The sequence below is a fragment of the Mus pahari genome, chromosome 4 (assembly GCF_900095145.1).
Source record: "Mus pahari chromosome 4, PAHARI_EIJ_v1.1, whole genome shotgun sequence".
Lineage (NCBI taxonomy): Eukaryota > Metazoa > Chordata > Mammalia > Rodentia > Muridae > Mus > Mus pahari.
In genome coordinates, this window is record NC_034593.1 from 89,820,511 (window position 1) to 89,840,667 (window position 20,157).

General features: G+C 40.7%; 1 protein-coding gene across 1 annotated transcript in view; it reads left to right on the top strand.

Annotated features, from left to right (window-relative positions):
• The window catches only part of Spag17 (sperm associated antigen 17), a 237,961-nt gene that overhangs the window by 104,991 nt on the left and 112,813 nt on the right, over positions 1-20,157 (top strand). Inside the window, exons 8-15 of the mRNA XM_021195509.1 lie at positions 1,772-1,933; positions 3,904-3,976; positions 4,161-4,273; positions 11,946-12,083; positions 12,177-12,290; positions 13,118-13,268; positions 17,191-17,418; positions 17,495-17,713. Of these exons, the coding sequence (XP_021051168.1) occupies positions 1,772-1,933; positions 3,904-3,976; positions 4,161-4,273; positions 11,946-12,083; positions 12,177-12,290; positions 13,118-13,268; positions 17,191-17,418; positions 17,495-17,713 (1,198 nt within the window). The remainder of the gene's footprint in view (positions 1-1,771; positions 1,934-3,903; positions 3,977-4,160; positions 4,274-11,945; positions 12,084-12,176; positions 12,291-13,117; positions 13,269-17,190; positions 17,419-17,494; positions 17,714-20,157) is intronic.

Sequence of the window (20,157 nt, forward strand, 5' to 3'; positions counted from 1 at the left end):
GAAGGAAGGAAGGAAGGAAAGAAAGAAGAAAGGAAAGAAAGAAGGAAGGAAGGAAGGAAGGAAGGAAGGAAGGAAGGAAGGAAGGAAAGAAAGAAGAAAGGAAAGAAAGAAGAAAGGAAAGAAAGAAGAAAGGAAAGAAAGAAAAGAAAGAAAGGGAAGGGAAAGGGGGCAAGGGGCAAGGAAAGGGAACATTTGGCTCTTCCAGGGAACCACAGGCTGTGTTACCCAGCTGGTCCCTCTAATTTCCTATTGGTCCATTTGTAGGTAATTGTTGAACATCTTCATGCCAGGGCTTTGGTTGGTACCCAACTGAAATAAGCATAGCTTAGACCTGTCTCTTTGAGTGAAAAATCCATTATTGAAGATACTGGGGAAGGTCTACCCCCAAATGACTTAGCAATAAAATTGATTTCCAGAAGAAAGGATCACTTAGATTTAACATTGAATGTCAAAGTCTATTTTAAACTCAGGATTGCTTCCTGAACTTAGACGTAATAAGGCTGCTTCATGTAGAAGCAGGCCAGGTCCATGGGGCTGCATTCTTACCTATGAGTTGTTGATGACTTCATATCTGCTTTAGAAGCCACCAGTGCGTGTGACTTTCTTCCTCCCTGCATGGAGGAAAGCATTTGCAGCCTCTGGCTCAAACAAGCAGCCTGTATGTCTGCCGAACTAAGGTAATGAAAGCTTTACGTCAAGTAACTACCAATCAAAATAAGCTAAGAACTCATGTAAGATATCTGAAACACCTCAAGATATACTCTGGCTGCTGAAATAATTTGCCAGCCTTTGGCATATCATTTGCTGATGAATTTTAAAATGAATTACATAGATTGTGTTAATGGATCGTTGAGCAGAGACTTTACTGTATTTCCTTTAGCAGTAAAAATGGAAACTGTCTTTCTGTGCCAACATATGGATAGGCACAGGATACCTATTGAAGTTTAACTGAAAACTCCCTGGTTCTGATGTGAGTGTGTGAAGCCCACAGTCAGGTGTGCTATGATGAAAAGAGCCAAGCATTTCCCTGGATGTCTGCCAGCCTATGAGTCACTGGTCCCACAGAGGCTCTCCATCCCACCTTACCTCCTCAACTCAGACGTAGGATGGGCCTGCATAGTGCTTCTCTGCCTCCAAACTGACAGACACAGCCATCTCAGAATTTTCCTACTCCAGGAAATGAAAGCTTAAGTAATAACCATAGCAGATCTATAACTGGCTTGCCAGCTCATAAAAACTGCGGATACAGTAGAAGCAGTAATTTGGATTTCTTCAAGCTTTCCTGCTAACAGTACCACAGGTGAAAACCAGCTCAGGAAAAGGAAAGAAAGGAGGAAAAGGAGAAATCTTGATCACAGATACATGCTCCTTTGTACTTAGACAATACACAAATCCAAGTGAGGGAATCCACTGCGCTCATCTGGTTCTTGAAGAAATCATCAACTGCTTGACTGCTTGTCTTCAACCAAAATCACCTAACAGGTTTTAGGATTTGAAACATCGAGCACACGAAGCACACTGTAGATGCACTAAAACATTAAACATTATGGTATTGGACAGCGTCAGAACCTCTGTGGCCAACATGAAGGGCATGAAGAATTTATGTTTGGAAACTCCCTCACCAACACCAGAACTTGATGTTTCAGGATCTGGAAGATTTGATTTCCTGTAAAAGAGAAATAGGCTTTTCTAGAAAGTTACACATATTCTATCTATTCTGCTAGCATGACAGCAATGATGAGTTGATTCTCACTAGTTCTTTCACTTATAGCTTGCATTGGGCACCGAGATCTTTGAAAACATTGCCTGTTTGATGTACGATAGCCTGGACTGGAAGAGGCAACATCATCACTATTTGCAAAGCATGCAGCTAATCAATGTCCCACAGGTGGTCAGCGAGAAAACCATGCTAGAGGCAATCGCAATCCCAGAGGTAAGGAAGCATGGACTCTCTCGTACCTATCGTCATCTTGGGGATGGAGTGAGTGACATAATGATGTTCATATTTATAAACCATATGAAGAAAAGACTACAGTAAAGACCTGTGTTGGTGTACTGCTGCCTGTTGTGTTGAGGTGTAAGGTTAGAAACAAGGAAACATCTCTTAGCAAGAACAGTACCAGCCATGTCTTTATGAAGCTCCTTATACCGGCTTTATGTCAACTTGACACAACCTAGAGTAATCTGAAAGGAGGGAACCTCAACTAAGAAAATGCCTCCATAAAATCCAGCTGTGAGGCATGTTTTTAATTAGTGATTGATGAGGGAGGGCCCGGCCCATTGTGAGTGGTGCCAACCCTGAGCTGGTTGGTGGTCCTGGGTTCTATAAGATAGCAGACTGAGCAAGTCTTAATGAGCAAGATAGTAAGCAACTCTCCTCCATGGCCTCTGCATCAGCTCCTGCCTCCAGATTTCCTCCCTGTTTGAATTCCTGTCCTGGTCCTTCAGTGATGAATTAAAACATGGAGTCATAAGCCAAATAAACCCTTTCCTCCACAACTGATTGTTGGTCATGGTGTTCCATCACAGCAAGAGAAACCCAAACTACAACACTTCTCACCTGGGAAAGCACAAACAGACCCACCTGTCAGCTCGGGGTACAGTGGCCAGTGTCAGCTCGGGATACAGTGGCCAGCGTCAGGTCAGGGTACAGTGGCCAGCATGTAAAACAAGAGGCATATTGACAAAATACTACTAGTGTTTGCAGTGTTAGTGTTCAGCAAGATGCTAGCCACATAACAGGACAAGACTCCTACCCCATTTCCTGAAGGGGAGTGTGATGTCAGAGTTCCAACATGGTGTGAGAAGAAATGAGATCAGCAGACACAATCGAAATGTTACCAACCCTAATTAGGGTTTCAGATGCTGTTACAAAACATTGTGACCATAAGCAGCTTATGGAAGAAGGGTTCATTTCATCTTAGAACTCTCAGGTCACACTCTATCATTGGGGCAAGGCAGGGCAGAAATTTAAGGCAGGAACTGAAGCAAAAGCCATGGAGGACACTGCTTACTGGCCCTTTGGAGCCCAGAGCATCAGGAGTGACCCCAGATATGAAGCGCTGGTCTTCTTACATTGATCACATCTGGTTTTGCTTTGACTCAGTTGTGACTGTGCCTCGGGTTTTCCCTTTGGAGACAAAGTATTTAACTAGTTTTGATTTTACAGAAACCCACAGTGGAGAGACATTGGGCCTCTGAAGAGACAAAACTTTCAAGTTCTTGAAATATTTAAAGATTGTGGAACTTTTAAAAGTTTGAATGTTTGGGGTTGTGATATTGATGCTAATGTGAAATCTTGAAGAAAAACAAAAAGGGAAGGTTATTTCATGATGTATTCATGTGTCAATCTTAATAAAATAATGGAGGTCAAATGCCATAGTTAGATTTTTTTTTCCTTTGGGCCAATCCAGCACTAGCTATGGCCATCTCAGAAGGGAGAATTTCAATTGAGAAAATGTCTCTCTTAATTGGCCTATAGGCAAGTCCATGCATTTTCTTGATTAATGATTGATGCTGAAGGGCCCAGCCCACTTTGGGCAATGCCCTTTCCTGGGCAGGTGGCCCATGGTGTTTTACCACAGCAACAGAGACTATGAATGAGTCAGACAACACCTGACTTAGAGAACAGAAGGACTAAGAAACAGGAACCAGGGTTAGACAGATAGGAACACTGAACATGAATTGCCAGGTGGAAAAACCTGTTGGGAAAGGAGTGCATAATAATATTCTGGAAAAGAAAGGACAAGATGCCCCAAGATGTGGAGGCTATCATGACTCAAACTAAGACCAGGGGATATTCTGTATCCTGTTTGCTTTTTTCACACCCTCACTTCTTAAGATCCTGCTGGTGGATCTGTGATGTTTGATGAAAGTGCTTCTTTTTCACTATTTTTCTTTCAGCCTCCACCATCGACTGCTCCAGCCCCTGGGAAGAAGAAAGCACAGTATGAGGAGTCACATGCTCCACCATCAGGCATGTGGGAACTCAAAGCTTAAGTACTGCCCTTTTTCCCTCCTGTCCAGACTGTAGTCAGCAGCCCCTCCCCCTACAGTGTCTACATTGATTGGTACCTCACAGTTCTAACTTATGCACAGAATTTCAGGAAGAATGAGAGAACGAATCTTAACTGGGCAATGTCACTTTCTGCATTTAACAGTGGCTTTTATTATCACAACTGAAGTAGACATGCGGTATTACAATGACCTGCTGAATCCAATTCCAGAGGAATTTATTTCTGTATCCCTGATACTGCACTGCATGGTGGAACAGGTGGGTAGAAGTTGAGGATTCTTCCCTGGTAGCAACCTTGACCAACATCTCTCTTCAATTCCAAACTTTAGGCCGATTTTGTAATTGTACTCAGAATACCTGGAATGCAACCCGTTTATTCAGTCAGAATATTTCAGATAGAACTAAGATTTGCTTTAATCACCAACTTCAGTCCTCTCTCTCTCTCTCTCTCTCTCTCTCTCTCTCTCTCTCTCTCTCTCTCTCTCTCTGTGTGTGTGTGTGTGTGTGTGTGTGCACACACACACACACACACACACACACACACACATTGGGCTCTAGAATCATTCATTTAACATTCCTCAAAGCTTGAGTAGAATATATACTTAAAACTGTCCTTATATTGAGGTGCTGATTAATTTTTGTCAGCTTGGCCCAAACTAGAGTCACCTGGGAAGAGAGACTCAGAATTATGAAGTTGCCTCCATCAAATTGGCCTTGGGCATGTATGTAGAGCATTTTCTTGCCCACTATGGGAAGTGTCATCCCTGGGCAGACAATCCTGGGATGAAGAAGAAAGCAAGCTGAGTGAGCCATGGAAGCCACAAGCTTCAGGTATCCACATTAGTTCCTGCCTCTAGGTTCCTGTCATGAGTTCCTGCCATAAGTTCCTGCCTTGGCTTCCCTCCTGATGGACCATAACCTGAAAGCCCCAGGTAGCTTTTGGTCAGTGTTTTATTACAGCAACAGAAAGGAAACCAAGACAGTAGGGTTACTTTAATGAAAGAAGAAAAGCACTTGGATAGGGGATCAGCTTATTAATGGCCTTTAATCTTTAAATGTATGTTTGTGTGAATGCCTTTATGCATGGATGTATATCATTTATGTGAAGGAACCACCAGTTGAGTCCAGAAGAGGCAATTATCTCCCTTGGGAGTGAAATTACAGGTGCTTGAGAGCTGCCTGATTTGGGATCTAGGAATGTTTTGGTTCTGGTTTTATGTGTACTGACTCACTTGATTTTCTAGACAGCTACACTATTTAGCTTTCTTTATCTCAGAAGGTTTTAGTGAGACCAATGGTTTCACTAAATGCATTCAAAAAAAGCTCAAGTCTCTAAAACCTCTGAGTCCTGTAGTCTTGTGACTTTGTTTACCATAGACTCCCCTGTTTCATTCAAATCAAGTCAAAAGCAGTGACCATTCTATAATCACCTGCTAAGTCCCAGTTAATCAGAAGGATGGCTGATGAGCCCACCCTTCCCCCCACATCTGACAGACTCCCTGGAGATATGTAGAGATGAATAAAACCTGACATTTACAGGGTAAGAAAACCAAAGTATTGAAGAAATAGGATGCAACCCACAGGACTAGAAGTTAGAGCTCTGATATTCAGAGATGGAGCAGTTTCAACTTTTCCTTTAGAATGCCAATGAATCCATGGAATAATTGAAAGGTCTGAAGCACCAGCAGTAGTCAGTGTTTTTGAAAGACTGAGTGTCCTAGTGGTAAAGAAAGTGGAACTCGACAGAGCACATGAACAGTAGAGCAGCTGGAACAGGAACCTTCTATATGCATCCTTGAGCTGAGGTTGTTCCACAGCCTACTGTACACAGGTTCCTCCAGATTCTCCCAGGAGTGTTTCCACTCCCAGGCTTAGAGGTAAAATAGCTACTTTCTCTCCAATAACTGTCTGGAACAGAGCAGCGAGGAGCACTTGGGACACAGGAACAGTGGGTCAGCTAAAACAGGATTCTTCCAGTCACTAAATGGAACAGCCAGAGTTTGGGCTATTCCAGAGCCCTCTGTACACAAGTTCCAGCAGGAGAGAGCTGGTCTCCCAGGAATGCTGACACAGGCTTACAGACCCACAGGAGGAACAGGCTCCAGCCTGAGACAGCAAGAACATCTAACACCTAAGATAACCAGATGAAAAATGGCAGACTCAAGAATCTTACCAACAGAAAATAAGACTACTTGGCCCCATCAGAACCCAGTTCTCCCACCACAGCAAGTCCCGGATTCTCCAACACACAAAAAGCAGGATGTAGATTTAAAATCCTATCTCATGATGCCGATAGAGGGTTTTAAGAAGGACATAAATAACTCCCTTAAAGAAATACAGGAGAACAAAGGTAAACAGGTAGAAGCCCTTAAAGAGGAAATCACAACCAAACAGATGAAGGAATTGAACAAAACCACTCAGGATATAATAATGGAAATATAAACAATAAAGAAATCACAAAGGGAGACAACCCTGGAGATAGAAAACCTAGGAAAGAGATCAGAAGTCATAGATGTAAGCATCAGCAACAGAATACAAGAGATGGAAGAGTCTTGGGTGCAGAAGATTCCATAGAAAACATTGACACAACAGTCAAAGAAAATGCAAAATGAAAAAAGCTCCAAACCCAAAACATGCAGGAAATCCAGGATGCAATGAAAAGACCAAACCTAAGGATAATAGGTATAGAGGAGAGCAAAGATTCCCAACTTAGAGACCCAGTAAATATCTTCAACAAAATCATAGAAGAAAACTTCCCTAGCCTAAGGAAAGAGATGTCCATGAACATACAAGAAGCCTGCAGAACACCAAACAGATTGGATCAGAATAGAAATTCCTCCCATCACATTATAATCAAAACACAAAACAAAGAAAAAATACTAAAAGCAGTAAGGGAAAAGGTCAAGTAACATATAAAGGCAGATCTATTAGAATTACACCAGACTTTTCACCAGAAACTATGAAAGCCAGAAGGTCCTGGGAAGACATCATACAGACCCTAAGAGAATACAAATGACAGCCCAGGCTACTATGCCCAACAGAACTCTAAATAACCATAGATGGAGAAACCAAGATATTCCATGACAAAAACAAATTTATACAATATTTCTCCACCAATTCAGCCCTTCAAAGGATAATAAATGGAAAACTCCAACATAAGGAGGGAAACTACACCCTAGAAAAAGCAAACCAAAAAGAAGATAACCACAAAAAAAGAATTCCACCTCTAACAACAAAAATAATAGGAAGCAACAATTACTTTTCCTTAATATCTCTTAACATCAATGGACTCAATTCCCCAATAAAAAGACATAGACTAACAGACTGATTACATAAATAGGACGCAGCATTTTGCTGCATACAGAAAACCCACCTCAGTGACAAAGATAGACACTCCCTACCTCAGAGTAAAAGGCTGGAAAACAATTCTCCAAGCAAATGGTCTGAAGAAACAAGGTAGAGTAGGCATTCTAATATCAAATAAAATCAACTTCCAAATTAAAGTTATCAAAAATGATAAGGAAGGACACTTCATACTCAACAAAGGGAAAAATCTACCAAGAAGAACTCTCTATTCTGAACTCCTATGCTCCTAATGCAAGGACACCCACATTTATAAAAGAAACTTTACTAAAGCTCAAAGCACACATTGCACCACACACAATAATAGTGGTAGACTTCAACACCCCACTCTCACCAATGGACAGATAATGGAAACAGAAACTAAACAGAGACACAGTAAAACTAACAAGTTGTGGGCCAAATGGATTTAACAGCTATGGAACATTTCATCCTAAAACAAAAGAATATACCTTCTTCTCAGAACCTCATATACCTTCTCCAAAACTGACCATATAATTAGTCACAAAACAGGCCTCATTAGACACAATAAGATTGAAATAATCCGATGCATCCTATCCGATCACCATAGACTAAGGCTATTCTTCAATAACAACAAAAACAACATAAAACCCACATACACGTGGAAGCTGAACAAAGTCCTACTCAATGATAACTTGGTTGAGGAAGAAATAAAGAAAGAAATGAAAGACTGTTTAGAATATAATGAAAATGAAGGCATAACATAGCCAAACTTATGGGACACAATGAAAGCAGTGCTAAGAGGCAAACTCATAGCTCTAAGTGCATCTAAGAAGAAACTGGAGAGAGCATACACTAGTAGCCTTACAGCACTAGAACAAAAAGAAGCAAATTCACCCAAGAGGAATAGACTGGAGGAAATAATCAAACTCAGGGCCGAAATAAACCAAGTAAAAACAAAAAGAAATATACAAAGAATTAAAATAAAACAAACAGGATTTTAATTGAGGAAATCAACAAGATAGATAAACCCTAAGCCAGACTAACTAGAGGGAACAGGGACACTATCCTAATTAACAAAATCAAAAATGAAAAAGGAGACATAACAACAGGACCTGAGGAAATCCAAAGCATCATCAGATCCTACTACAAAAGGCTATACTCAACAAAACTGGAAAACCTGGATGAAATGGACAACTTCCTAGNNAGATACCAGGTACCAAAGTTAAATCAGAATCAGATTAATGATCTAAACAGTCCCATTTCTCCTAAAGAAATAGAAGCAGTCATTAATAGTCTCCCAACCAAAAAAAAACCCAGGACCAGATGGGTTTAGTGCAGAGTTCTATCAGACCTTCAAAGAAGACCTAATTCCAGTTCTCCTCAAATTATATAGAAAAAGAAAGTACTCTACCCAATTCATTCTATGAAGCCACAATTACTCTGATACCTAAACCACATAAAGACCCCAACAAAGAAAGAGAACTTCAGACCAATTTCCCTTATAAACATCGATGCCAAAATACTCAATAAAATCCTCAAAAACCGAATCCAAGAACACATCACAATGGTCATCCATAATGATCAAGTAGGCTTCATCCCAGGGATGCAGGATTCAATACATAGAAATCCATCAGTGTAATCCACTACATAAACAAACTCAAAGGAAAAAAAAACACATGAACATCTCATTAGATGCTGAGAAAGCATTTGACAAAATCCAAAACACATTCATGATAAAAGTCTTGGAAATATCAGGAAATCAAGGCCCATACCTAAACAAAATAAAAGCAATCTACAGCAAACCAATAGCCAACATCAAACTAAATACAGAGAAACTTGAAACAATCCCACTAAAATCTGGGACTAGACAAGGCTGCCCACTTTCTTCCTACCTATTCAATATAGTACTTCAAGTCCTAGTCATAATAATTAGACAACAAAAGGAGATCAAGGGGATACAAATTGGAAAGGAAGAAGTCAAAATATCACTATTTGCAGGTGATATGGTAGTATATATAAGTGACCCTAAAAATTCAACCAGAGAACTCCTAAATCTGATAAACCGCTTCAGTGCAGTAGCTGGATATAAAATTAACTCAAACAAATCAGTGGCCTTTCCCTACACAAAGGATAAACAGGATGAGAAAGAAATGACTCTAACTAAGGAAGTGAAAGATCTGTATGATAAGAACTTCAAGTCTCTGAAGAAAGAAATCGAAGGTCTCAGAAGATGGAAAGATCTCCCATGCTCATGGATTGGCAGGATTAATATAGCAAAAATGGCCATCTTGCCAAAATCAATCTACAGATTCAATGTAATCCCCATCAAAATTCCAACTCAATTCTTCACTGACTTAGAAAGGGCAATTTTCAAATTCATCTGGAATAACAAAAAACCTAGGATAGCAAAAACTATTCTCAGCAATAAAAGAACTTCTGGTGGAATCACAATCCCTGACCTCAAGCTGTACTACAGAGTAATTGTGATAAAGAAAAACTGCAGTGTATTGGTACAGTGACAGGGAGGTAGATCAATGGAATAGAATTGAAGACCCAGAAATGAACCCACACACCTATGGTCACTTGATCTTTGACAAAGGAGCTAAAACCATGCAGTTGAAAAAAGACAGTATTTTCAACAAATGATGCTGGCTCAACTGGTAGTTAGCATGTAGAAGAATGCAAATTGATCCATTTTTATCTCCTTGCACAATGCTCAAGTCCAAGTGAATCAAGGACCACCACATAAAACCAGATACATTGAAACTAATAGAAGATAAAATGGAGAAGAGCCACGAGCACATGGGCCCAGGGGAAATTTTCCTGAACAGAATACCAATGTCTTATGCTCTAAGATCAAGAATTGACAAGTGGGACCTTATAAAATTGCAAAGTTTCTGTAAGGCAAAGGACACTTCAATAAGACCAAAAGGCAACCAACAGATTGGGAAAAGATCTTTACCAATCCTACATCTGATAGAGGTCTAATATCCAATATATACAAAGAACTCAAGAAGTTAGACTCCAGAGAACCAAATAACCCTATCGAAAAATGGGATACAGAGCTAAACAAAGAATTCTCAACTGAGGAATACCAAACAGCTGAGAAGCACCTAAAAAATGTTCAACATCTTTAGTCATCAGGGAAATGCAAATCAAAACAACCCTGAGATTCCACCTCACACCAGTCAGAATGGCTAAGATCAAAATCTCAGGTGACAGCAGATGCTGCCAAGGTTGTGGAGAAAGAGGAATATTCCTCCATTGCTTGTGGGATTGCAAGCTGGTACAACCACTCTGGAAATCAGTTTGTTGGTTCCTCAGAAAATTGGACATAGTACTACCTGAGCACCCACTAATACCACTCCCAGGCATATACCCAGAAGATGCTCCAACACGTAATAAGGACACATGCTCCACTATGGTCATAGCAGCCTTATTTATAATAGCCTGGAGCTGGAAAGAACCCAGATGTCCCTCAACAGAGAAATGGATACAGAATATATGGTACACTTACACAATGGAGTACTACTCAACTATTAAAAACAATGAAGTTATGAAATTCTCAGGCAAAGAGATGGAACTAGAAAATACCATCCTGAGTGAGGTAACCCAATCACAAAAGAACACACATGGTATGCACTCACTGATAAGTGGATATTATCCCTGAAGCTTGGATGCAATTCCCAAACCACATGAAACTCAAGAAGAAGGAAGACCACAGTGTGGATACTTAGATCCTTCTTAGAAGGGGGAATAAAATACCCATGGAAGGGGATATATAGACAAAGTGTGGAGCAGAGACTGAAGTAGTAACCATCCAGAGACTGCCCCACCAAATATAGTCACCAAACCCAGGCACTTTTGTGGATGCCAACAAGTGCTTGCTGACAGAAGCCTGTTATAGCTGTCTCTTGAGACGCTCCACCATTGCCTAGAAAATACAGAGGTGGATTCGTCAGCCTACCATTGGACTGAGCACAGGGTCCCCAATGAAGGAGCTAGAGAAAAGACCCAAGGAGCTGTAGCAGATTGCAGCCCCATAGAGGAACAACAATATGAACCAATCAGTATCCCCCAGAGCTCCCAAAGATTAAACCACCATCCAAAGTGTACACATGGAGCAACCTATGGCTCTAGCTGCATATGTAGCCGAGGATGGTCTTGTTAGTCATCAGTGAGAGCAGAGGACCTTGGTCCTGTGAAGGCTCTATGCCCCAGTGTAGGGGAATGCCAGGGCCAGTAAGCAGGAGTGGGTAGGTTGGTGAGCAGGGGGAGGGCAGAGGGGATAAGGGGTTTTCAGAGGGAAACCAGGAAAGGAGATAACATTTGAAATGTAAATAAAGAAAAAAAATCAGTATTGTCACTTTTACTATTATTCCTAGCCTGTGTTATCTATTTTAAGGTAGTTGTTAAAATTACATCTAATGCGATTATGGATCGCAAACATTTTCTCCTTAATTTTTGCATCAGTGACATTTTGCTGCCATCAGCACCAATGTTTCCATAGACCTGCCTCCTCCTTACTAAGAGCAAAGGGAGCACATGCACATCCACAAAGAGCTGAGTACTAACCCGCTTCCTCCCCTCGGCCTTTCCTCAATAGGTTGTAGCAACTGAAGAAGATCTCATCCCGCCCAGTTTGGTGGAGCCAGCCCCCAGAGCAGATGGCTTAGACTACAGAATCGCAGCTCACATTGTGTCGATCCTGCCTTCACTCTGCCTCTCGGAAAAGGAAAAGAAGGTCTGAGCATGAGCGAGCTAAATAGCTTCGGTACTTTGAAACAAACGAAGTGTGCATTCTCTCATTAAATTGATACTATTTTAATTTAAACAGAATCTCCGTGAGATATTCTTAACTGAGGGAGAGAGTGAGAGCAGAGCCCTGCCCAAAGGCCCCCTCCTACTGAACTACCACGACGCGCATGCCCACAAGAAGTATGCACTGAAGGTACTAACCAGGACCCTCCCTCTCGTAGTTAATGTACGGAGATGTGTTTGTGATTCATTAGTTGGGGGAATCTCATTGGATGATCTTACCAACCAATGCTAATGAAATCTCATGTATAGGATAGATAACTAATGGGAGGCTCAGAAACAGAAGTGGACAGGAGCGAAGTATGTCAGCAAAGAGCACTTGGCCTAATCACAGGGGTCCAGTTAACCATGGGCTTGATTGTTACCACCATTACATGTGCATTAAAGCTTTATAATCAGGTACTGAAAAATTAACTGAGAGGTTAAGAGTACTTGTGGCTGGTCCAGAGGACCCAAGGTTAATGTATTAAACTCATGTCAGGGAGCTCAGAGCTGGGACTAACTCCAGCTCCTGGGTGTCTTCTCTGGCCTCCAAGGGCATCCACACACAGACACACACATACACACATAAATATAAATGATTCTTGCAAAAAAAATGGGCATTTTCTTTAAATATCTGCTGCTATGAAAGACTAGTGGAGGCCAACAAAGGATTTCAGAAAAGACAGATAAATCCACCCCAAGCTTTGGCTGTTTGTCACCAGGAATGGGGGGCCACTTGTGCTCCAGGAGCTTCTGGGAAAATGTGAACTAGCTTTTGGGACCTTGTTACAAATACGAATTTGTCGTCCTCAGTTACTTGTGATGTTCCCTGTTTCCAGATGAGAGTGACGATATCACGTTTGGCCTTCTCCACACACATAAGGCATGTGACAGCTCTCATGAGGGTCTTCTGTCATGTTGCTTTCCCTCTTTCTTTTTCTTTTTTTTTTTATTTTTATTTTTTTATTTTTTGGTAAGGACCAAAAGAATTTTGACCCGGTTCAAGTTGAGCAGGAGATGCAGTCCAAGCTGCCACTGTGGGAATTCCTTCAGTTTCCCCTTCCCCCTCCATGGAACAGCACCAAACGGCTGGCCACTATTCACGAGCTTATGCATTTCTGTACGAACGGTGAGTACCTTGCTTTGGCTGATACCCAATTTAATTAATAGCCCTTAAATTGCACCCTTATTCCCCAAAAGCATTTTGATCATCGAAAGGCCTTCCAGAGGCCTTGGCGATGTCACTAGCCATGTGGAAACTCTGGGGTGTAACATTATGCACTTTGATGTAGTAGACTTCCTTTCCACTGTGCTTTCTTAATCCCCTGAGCCACACAGTTCCTCCTGGTGTCATTAGAGATGATTCCAGGAGGAATGGTTCATGTATCTGTAAAAGCTTAAAAATGAACAAGAATCTCTTGTATGAAGTTACCATAGTCCCTTTCCCAGAAAATAGACAGGTAAACAGACAGACAGGTAGATAGAAACATATATAAATAGATAGGCTTCACCAAGGAATGGAGCCCTTTATCATTGTAGAAATCCACACAAATCATTTAGCACAGTGGCATTAGTTGCAGAAGGAGACACAAAAGCCTGAGCAGGTGACTTTGCCCCAACTAAGCAATTATCAGTCTGGAGTCTCATACTCCAGTCTCAAGCACACCGGTCACTTTTGACTTCTAGAACTGTGCTCAAGGGAAACTTGAACTATCCTTCCTGTCTCTAGCCTGACTTGATAGACTGGACACAGCGTTTATATGTGACAATCTAGTTGTACTGATAAGAGGCAATCACTGAATGATTCTCGGTAGTAGATTGGGGAGTCTCCAGGAAACTTGCATCTGTGCCCCATCCTGAGGAGCACAAAGGAAAACCTGTCTGAAGCAGATCTCCACTGCTTAAGTGGGAAGCTGAGTTTCTACTCAACATTCGACAGACGATGTCGAAGCCTGGAGCATCTCTCCATTTATCCAATCACATGGTTACCCTGGGGCTTCCCCACTAGTTGCTATGTGGCTGGGGTGAGAGAACAGAAGGGATCATGGGAGGTGGTTTTAAATACAAACCTCTCTTGTCAGTGCTCTTTATAGAAGTGAAGTGTTCCATTCTCTCTGCATGTCTTTGCCTCCTAAATCCTTTTGAGATCTTTCCTAACCGAGAATCAAGAATGTCCCTCATCTGTCCTGACAAAGCTAGTTTTTTAGAACACCCACACATCTCAGCCATGGCCCCTTCTGTGCTGAGAATGGCATGCGGCCAATTGTTTTCTTCTCTATACCTTGAGTCACTCCACAGTTCTCCTTTTTTTTTTTTTTTTCCAGGTTAGAGAAAAGAAATAGAAGGTTTGGGTCATCAGAATTTGGCTGGAGTGTCTATTTAGTGTATTGTGAGCACTTGTTAGATCACCCCTGCACAAGAGGGTGGGGAGGAAAGAAGAAATGGTGTGCTGGGGGGGGGGGCAGGAGAGCAATCGAAAACCCCTGTCCAATGCTATCCTGAGATGGAATTCAGAAAGCAGTATTTATATCCAGAAATTTAATTTCTTTTTTTTAAAACTGGCAATTGAATCTATGACTAGGCAAATGCTAGACAGTTTCCCTACCAGTGAGCTACACTGTCAGCTACAGAATTTGAAATATGAAGATATAGTATAGAATCATAAAAATCTCCTGGCTCAAATGAACATTGAGACTTACCTAGTCCAAATGTATTTCCATCTCATAAAAAAAAATCTGAAATCCTGGCAAGCTAAACCATTTATTGTAGGGTTGTAATAAGAGGGTCAACCCACAAGGGAAATTCTGGCTCCTGGGTGGCTCTCACAAGCATCATTTCCATATGTCACTGAGCTGAAGGGAGGGCAAACATTATATGATGTCCATTTGTCTTCTTAGTGCCATAACTGACCCTAGTCCTGGGGATAGCAGGTTGAGTACACAGCCCCTTGTCAGCATACCACTAAAGAATGGGTAGATTCAAGCTAACCTTTCCTCATGAGTGGAAGGAGGGTAGGAGGGAGGTGACATTCCATGATTGAAGACGATGCTGGGGGCAGGGGCGTGATGGGAAGTTAGAGAGGAACCAGGGAGGGAGAGCATGATCAAAATCTATTTGTATGCATGCATGAAAGTCTCAAAGACTTTTTTAAAGAAAGGAAAATTATAAATTAATGTTTCTAATGAATGTAGATATTAAACTCATCAAAAAAAATCTTAGCACACCAAAATCAGCAACACATTAAAAGACACACACATCTAGAATCTCATCTCATGTCAGTGTATTCTTAGGGCTCTGTGCTGCAGACTACACCCTGCAGTCACCCTGCTTCATTTTTACTTACACCCCACAACCACGGCCAGGCTGGGCCATCATATCACCCTGGGCTATTATTGGCTTTCTGGTCACATTCTGGGCTTGCACCTTCTCATTTGTGAATTTTTTATCCATGGAAGGACCAGAACACATGTTCATCAGGTCATGCATCTTCTTCGACCCAAAGCTTCTAATATGTACCCATTTTGCAAAACCGAAGCTATCAACGAGGCACTGAGAAGACCCTCCCCTGCCCGTCTTTCATTGGCCTGTTCTACTGTGTCTACAGTGGTCTTACTGCTTCCTTGAAGCATCAGTCATACTCAAGCCTCTAAAACCCTTGTCACATGTTCTTCTCCTTTCTCATTTTTCTCTTACTATCTAAGCTCCCCGCCCTGCCCCGCCCTGCCCTGCACTGCCCCGCCCCACTTTCACTTCTGATGTCCTGATTGTCTTCCTTTGTCATCGTCATCTGCTGTCAGGTGTATACTTGTCTCTCTTTGGCCACTATAATGGTGTTGGACAGCTAGGAGTCCCATCGCTTTACTCACCAGCTTTTTTTGCAGCTGCTAACACCCAGTGGGTACCCAGGAATGTATTTATTATTATTACTTTTGTTTGTCTGTTTGGGGATTTTGAGATTAATTTGAGGCTGGCCTGGAATGCATGATAATCCTCTTGCCTTGGGCTGCTAACTACCAGAATTTTAGTTCCAGTAAAACTAAACTAATCCACCATACCCAGATAAAAAAAATGTTTATTCAGCAATTCCTTTGTCTCTTTCTTGTTTCTCTTCTGGATCCCTACGTTGTTTTTCTATGTTGCTCACTTCATCCTGGGGGTGGGGTACAGAGGATGAAGATGATCTAGGAGTCACTAGAACAATCTATTAGACTGCTATTTTACTGTAATCTCATTAAGTCGTTTTTGTTAGACTCTACCTCTCAAACCTCCATCTTGAACTTTGAAAGTTTAAGAACTAAATCACCTTCTTCCTTGAATCTTAGGCATCAGGAGCAAAGCCAGAATGTCACTGACAGCTTAGTGACTATATGCTGAACACAGTTGAGTAGAGACAACTGATGAGTGTTAAAGTGCAAACATGAAAAATAGCAGTTGTAACATTTGGCTTTTTCTGAACCTGAATGAATAGGAAAACCTAAGTATCATAATCTGTAGTAGACACAATGACAAATTCTAAAAGGCAATCTATGCACATAAAATCTTAAATATATGGTATTTAAACAAATATGGGTACTCTGGAAAGTTCAGGCATGTGAATATGGGTACCAAACATTGATTAAAGCTATGAAGCTGTTTTGGGGAGTGTCCCTCAGATCTCTTATATATATATTTTTTAATATGAAGAGAATTTGTTGTTGTTTTTTTGTTTGTTTGTTTGTTTTTAAAGACAGGGTTTCTCTGTGTAGCCCTGGCTGTCCTGGAACTCACTCTGTAGACCAGTCTGGCCTTGAACTCAGAATTCTGCCTGCCTCTGCCTCCCAAGTGCTGGGATTAAAGGCATGTGCCATCATGGCCCGGCAGATCTCTTGTTTTCACTGTGATTTTCTTAGTTCCCACGCCTTTGATATTTGTTGAAGACTTCCAAAGCCTGCATTTAAAGTCAGGCCAGCACTCATGATGGCGTGAGCCCCTGGCGCCCCTCAGTTAGCCCCTGTGTCAGCCTTGCACTAACAAGAGCCGTTTCTTGAGGCAGCGGTCATGCTCTTTTACAGAAGTTCTGAGCTGGAATGAGGTAGAACGAGCCTTCAAGGTATTTACTTTTGAGAGCCTGAAGCTCTCAGAGGTGGATGAGGCAGGGAGGCTCAAGCCCACCGAGATGACCAGTGAGACAGATGTTGAAAATGTCAACATTCCTTGGGACAACCCTGCCAGGTTCGCTAAGCTGATAAGGCAGCAGTACATGCACAGGATGAGCGTGCAGAAGACCACGCCAGTAGTAGGTATGCTGCATGGAAGGGAGAGGGTGGGGCAGCCATCATGGCACTGTGTCTAATGGATGCTCTTCATCCCAACTAGAGATTGAAAACACAGACCGAACACTATTTGTGAACAAGAATTTTGTCAAAGCTGAGCAAGATGCACAAGGAGATGAAAATTCCCCAAATTCTGACCAGCCTGCGGCTAACAGTGTGACGTGTTCTACTTCCAACTGCACGAAACCCTGGAATTTTAGTAATAGAGAGTTCTCAGAAAAAGAGACCAGTGGGTCCATGTGGCCCCAACTAGAGTCCATGGGTAAGTGAAAGTGGCATAGACTCTGCTATGCTTAGACAGAAACAAAGAAACAAGTTCAAAAGGTATCATTTAAATGTAAGTGCTTCTTAGCTGATAAAAAAGATTCAGTATTTAAGTAACTGGTTAAGAAAACATAATATACTGAGTCCCCCCCTTTTTTCTTTTTTCTTTTTTTCCTTTTTTTTTTTTTTAAAGCTTTTTATTTAGTTTTATTTGTTTATTTTTTGGACTCAGGTTCATTCAGGAATGAACAAATTCTGATACCCAATTCAATTACATTTTTATATTATTTGTGACTATTGTGAAGGGTGTTGTTTCAATTACATTTTTGGCTCCTCAAAATTTCAGTACAAATATTTTTAATTTATAGAAGTTTGTCACACATTAAAAGTCATCCAGATACATTCTAAGCCTCTCTTTTAAACCTATCATTTTAAGCAAAATGATATGACTTCTGTTTCTAATAGCCAGACAGAATTGTAGATTTTAAACTTATGAAGGTTCTTAAAGAAGAAGAAAATAATCTCTAAACCACTCCCAAACCATTTAAACTACAGTGCCCATGAAATATCACATGTACATTGGTTCAGTTCCCTTTGTTATCATACCCAACAATTGTCCACCTTCTTCAATTCACACCTCTCAAATCTCCAGTTGTCTTATGAAGTTTCTATTCTTTATCTGGATTTTCATGATTTTCATTTTTAACTCCAGAAGTAAAAAATGTCACAGAATAAGGAATCCTCGGTGATGCATTCTCATTAAGCCATATATTGGTCTACCTTTTCAAAAAATACTTGAAATTTCCATAACTTATCAATTTGAAGTGATCAAAATGCTTGAAGTGACCAAAAAGAGAAATATTGTAAATAAATTTATTTTCACTCTTAGACCAGTAAAGAAAATGTCAGACATGGTAAATTGGTTAAACAACATCTCTTGAGCCAAAAAAAAAAAAAAAAAAAACAAAAAAACAAAAGAAAAACAAAAAAGAAAAGAAAAAAGAAAAAAGATAAATACTAAATACCTTGTTACCCAGAGAACAAGAAAAGAAATACATCCAGCCACTAAAATTTACAACATATAAGCAGATTTTCTTTCAGTATAAAAATTTTCTAAAATTTTAATTTGTTTCTGAAATTATTGTACTAAGAATTTTAATTTTAAAGTATCTGTAATAAACTTGTTGTTTCAGTTCCATAAGTTCAATACGACATATAAAACAACTTACAAAAAAAAAAAAAAAAAACCATACTTCTGGGTGGAGCACATTTCTTCTACCCAGTTAGAGAACGTATAAGAGAAAAGAACGTCTTGTAATGTTACCAGTCCTGTGTACTTGAAGGTTCCAGGCTCAATGTTTAGGTTAACAGGCACAGTAAACAACAACAAGAAAAACAGACAAACAAACAAACACAAAACCCCAAAACAAAAACAAAACCCTTTGTATTAAAAACTATAAAAATAATATTCAAAACTCAATGGGAGAAAAATAAAAGTCTAAAGTAACGAGACTCTTATTATAAATCTTATGAAATATATCTAATGTGTAAAAGAACTTGAAAAAAATCTCATCATCACTTAGAAATTGTAAAATAAACCCGTTAGCTACCATTCCTTTTTTATTACAATGGCAATACTTGAAGCAATTTAGACAACCACAAACACTGGGTATGGAGTAATTTCCATCAAATTCTAGAGGACCCAAAGCATGCCAACACTCTAATCCACTAAGGTCATCTTGACAATATCTGGACAGTGCTGATTTTAGTCTTTTTTAAAATTTTTATTACATATTTTCTTCATTTACATTTCAAATGCTATCCCAAAAGTGCACTATACCCTCTGCCCACCCTGCTCCCCTACCCACCCAATCCCACTTCTTGGCCCTGGCATTCCCCTGTACTGGGGCATATAAAGTTTGCAAGACCAAGGAGACTCTCTTCCCAGTGATGGCTAACTATGGCCATCTTCTGCTACATATGCAACTAGAGACACGAAATCTGGGGGTATTGATTAGTTCATCTTGTTGTTCCACCTATAGGGTTGCAATTGCCTTCAGCTCCTTGGGTACTTTCTCTAGCTCCTCCATTGCGGGGGGGGGGGGAGGGCTGTGTTCCATCCTATAGATGACTGTGAGCATCCACTTCTGTATTTGCCAGGCACTGGCCTAGCCTCACAAGAGACAGCTATATCAGGGTCCTTTCAGCATAATCTTACTGGCATGTGCAATAATGTCTGCGTTTGGTGGCTGAATATGGGATGGACCTCCGGGTGGTGCAGTCTCTGGATAGTCCATTCTTTCATCTTAGTTCCAAACTTTGTCTCTGTAACTCCTTCAATGGGTATTTTGTTCCCTATTCTAGGGAGGAATGAAGTATCCATGCATTGGTCTTCTTTCTTCTTGATTTTCTTGTGTTTTGCAAATTGTATCTTGGGTATTC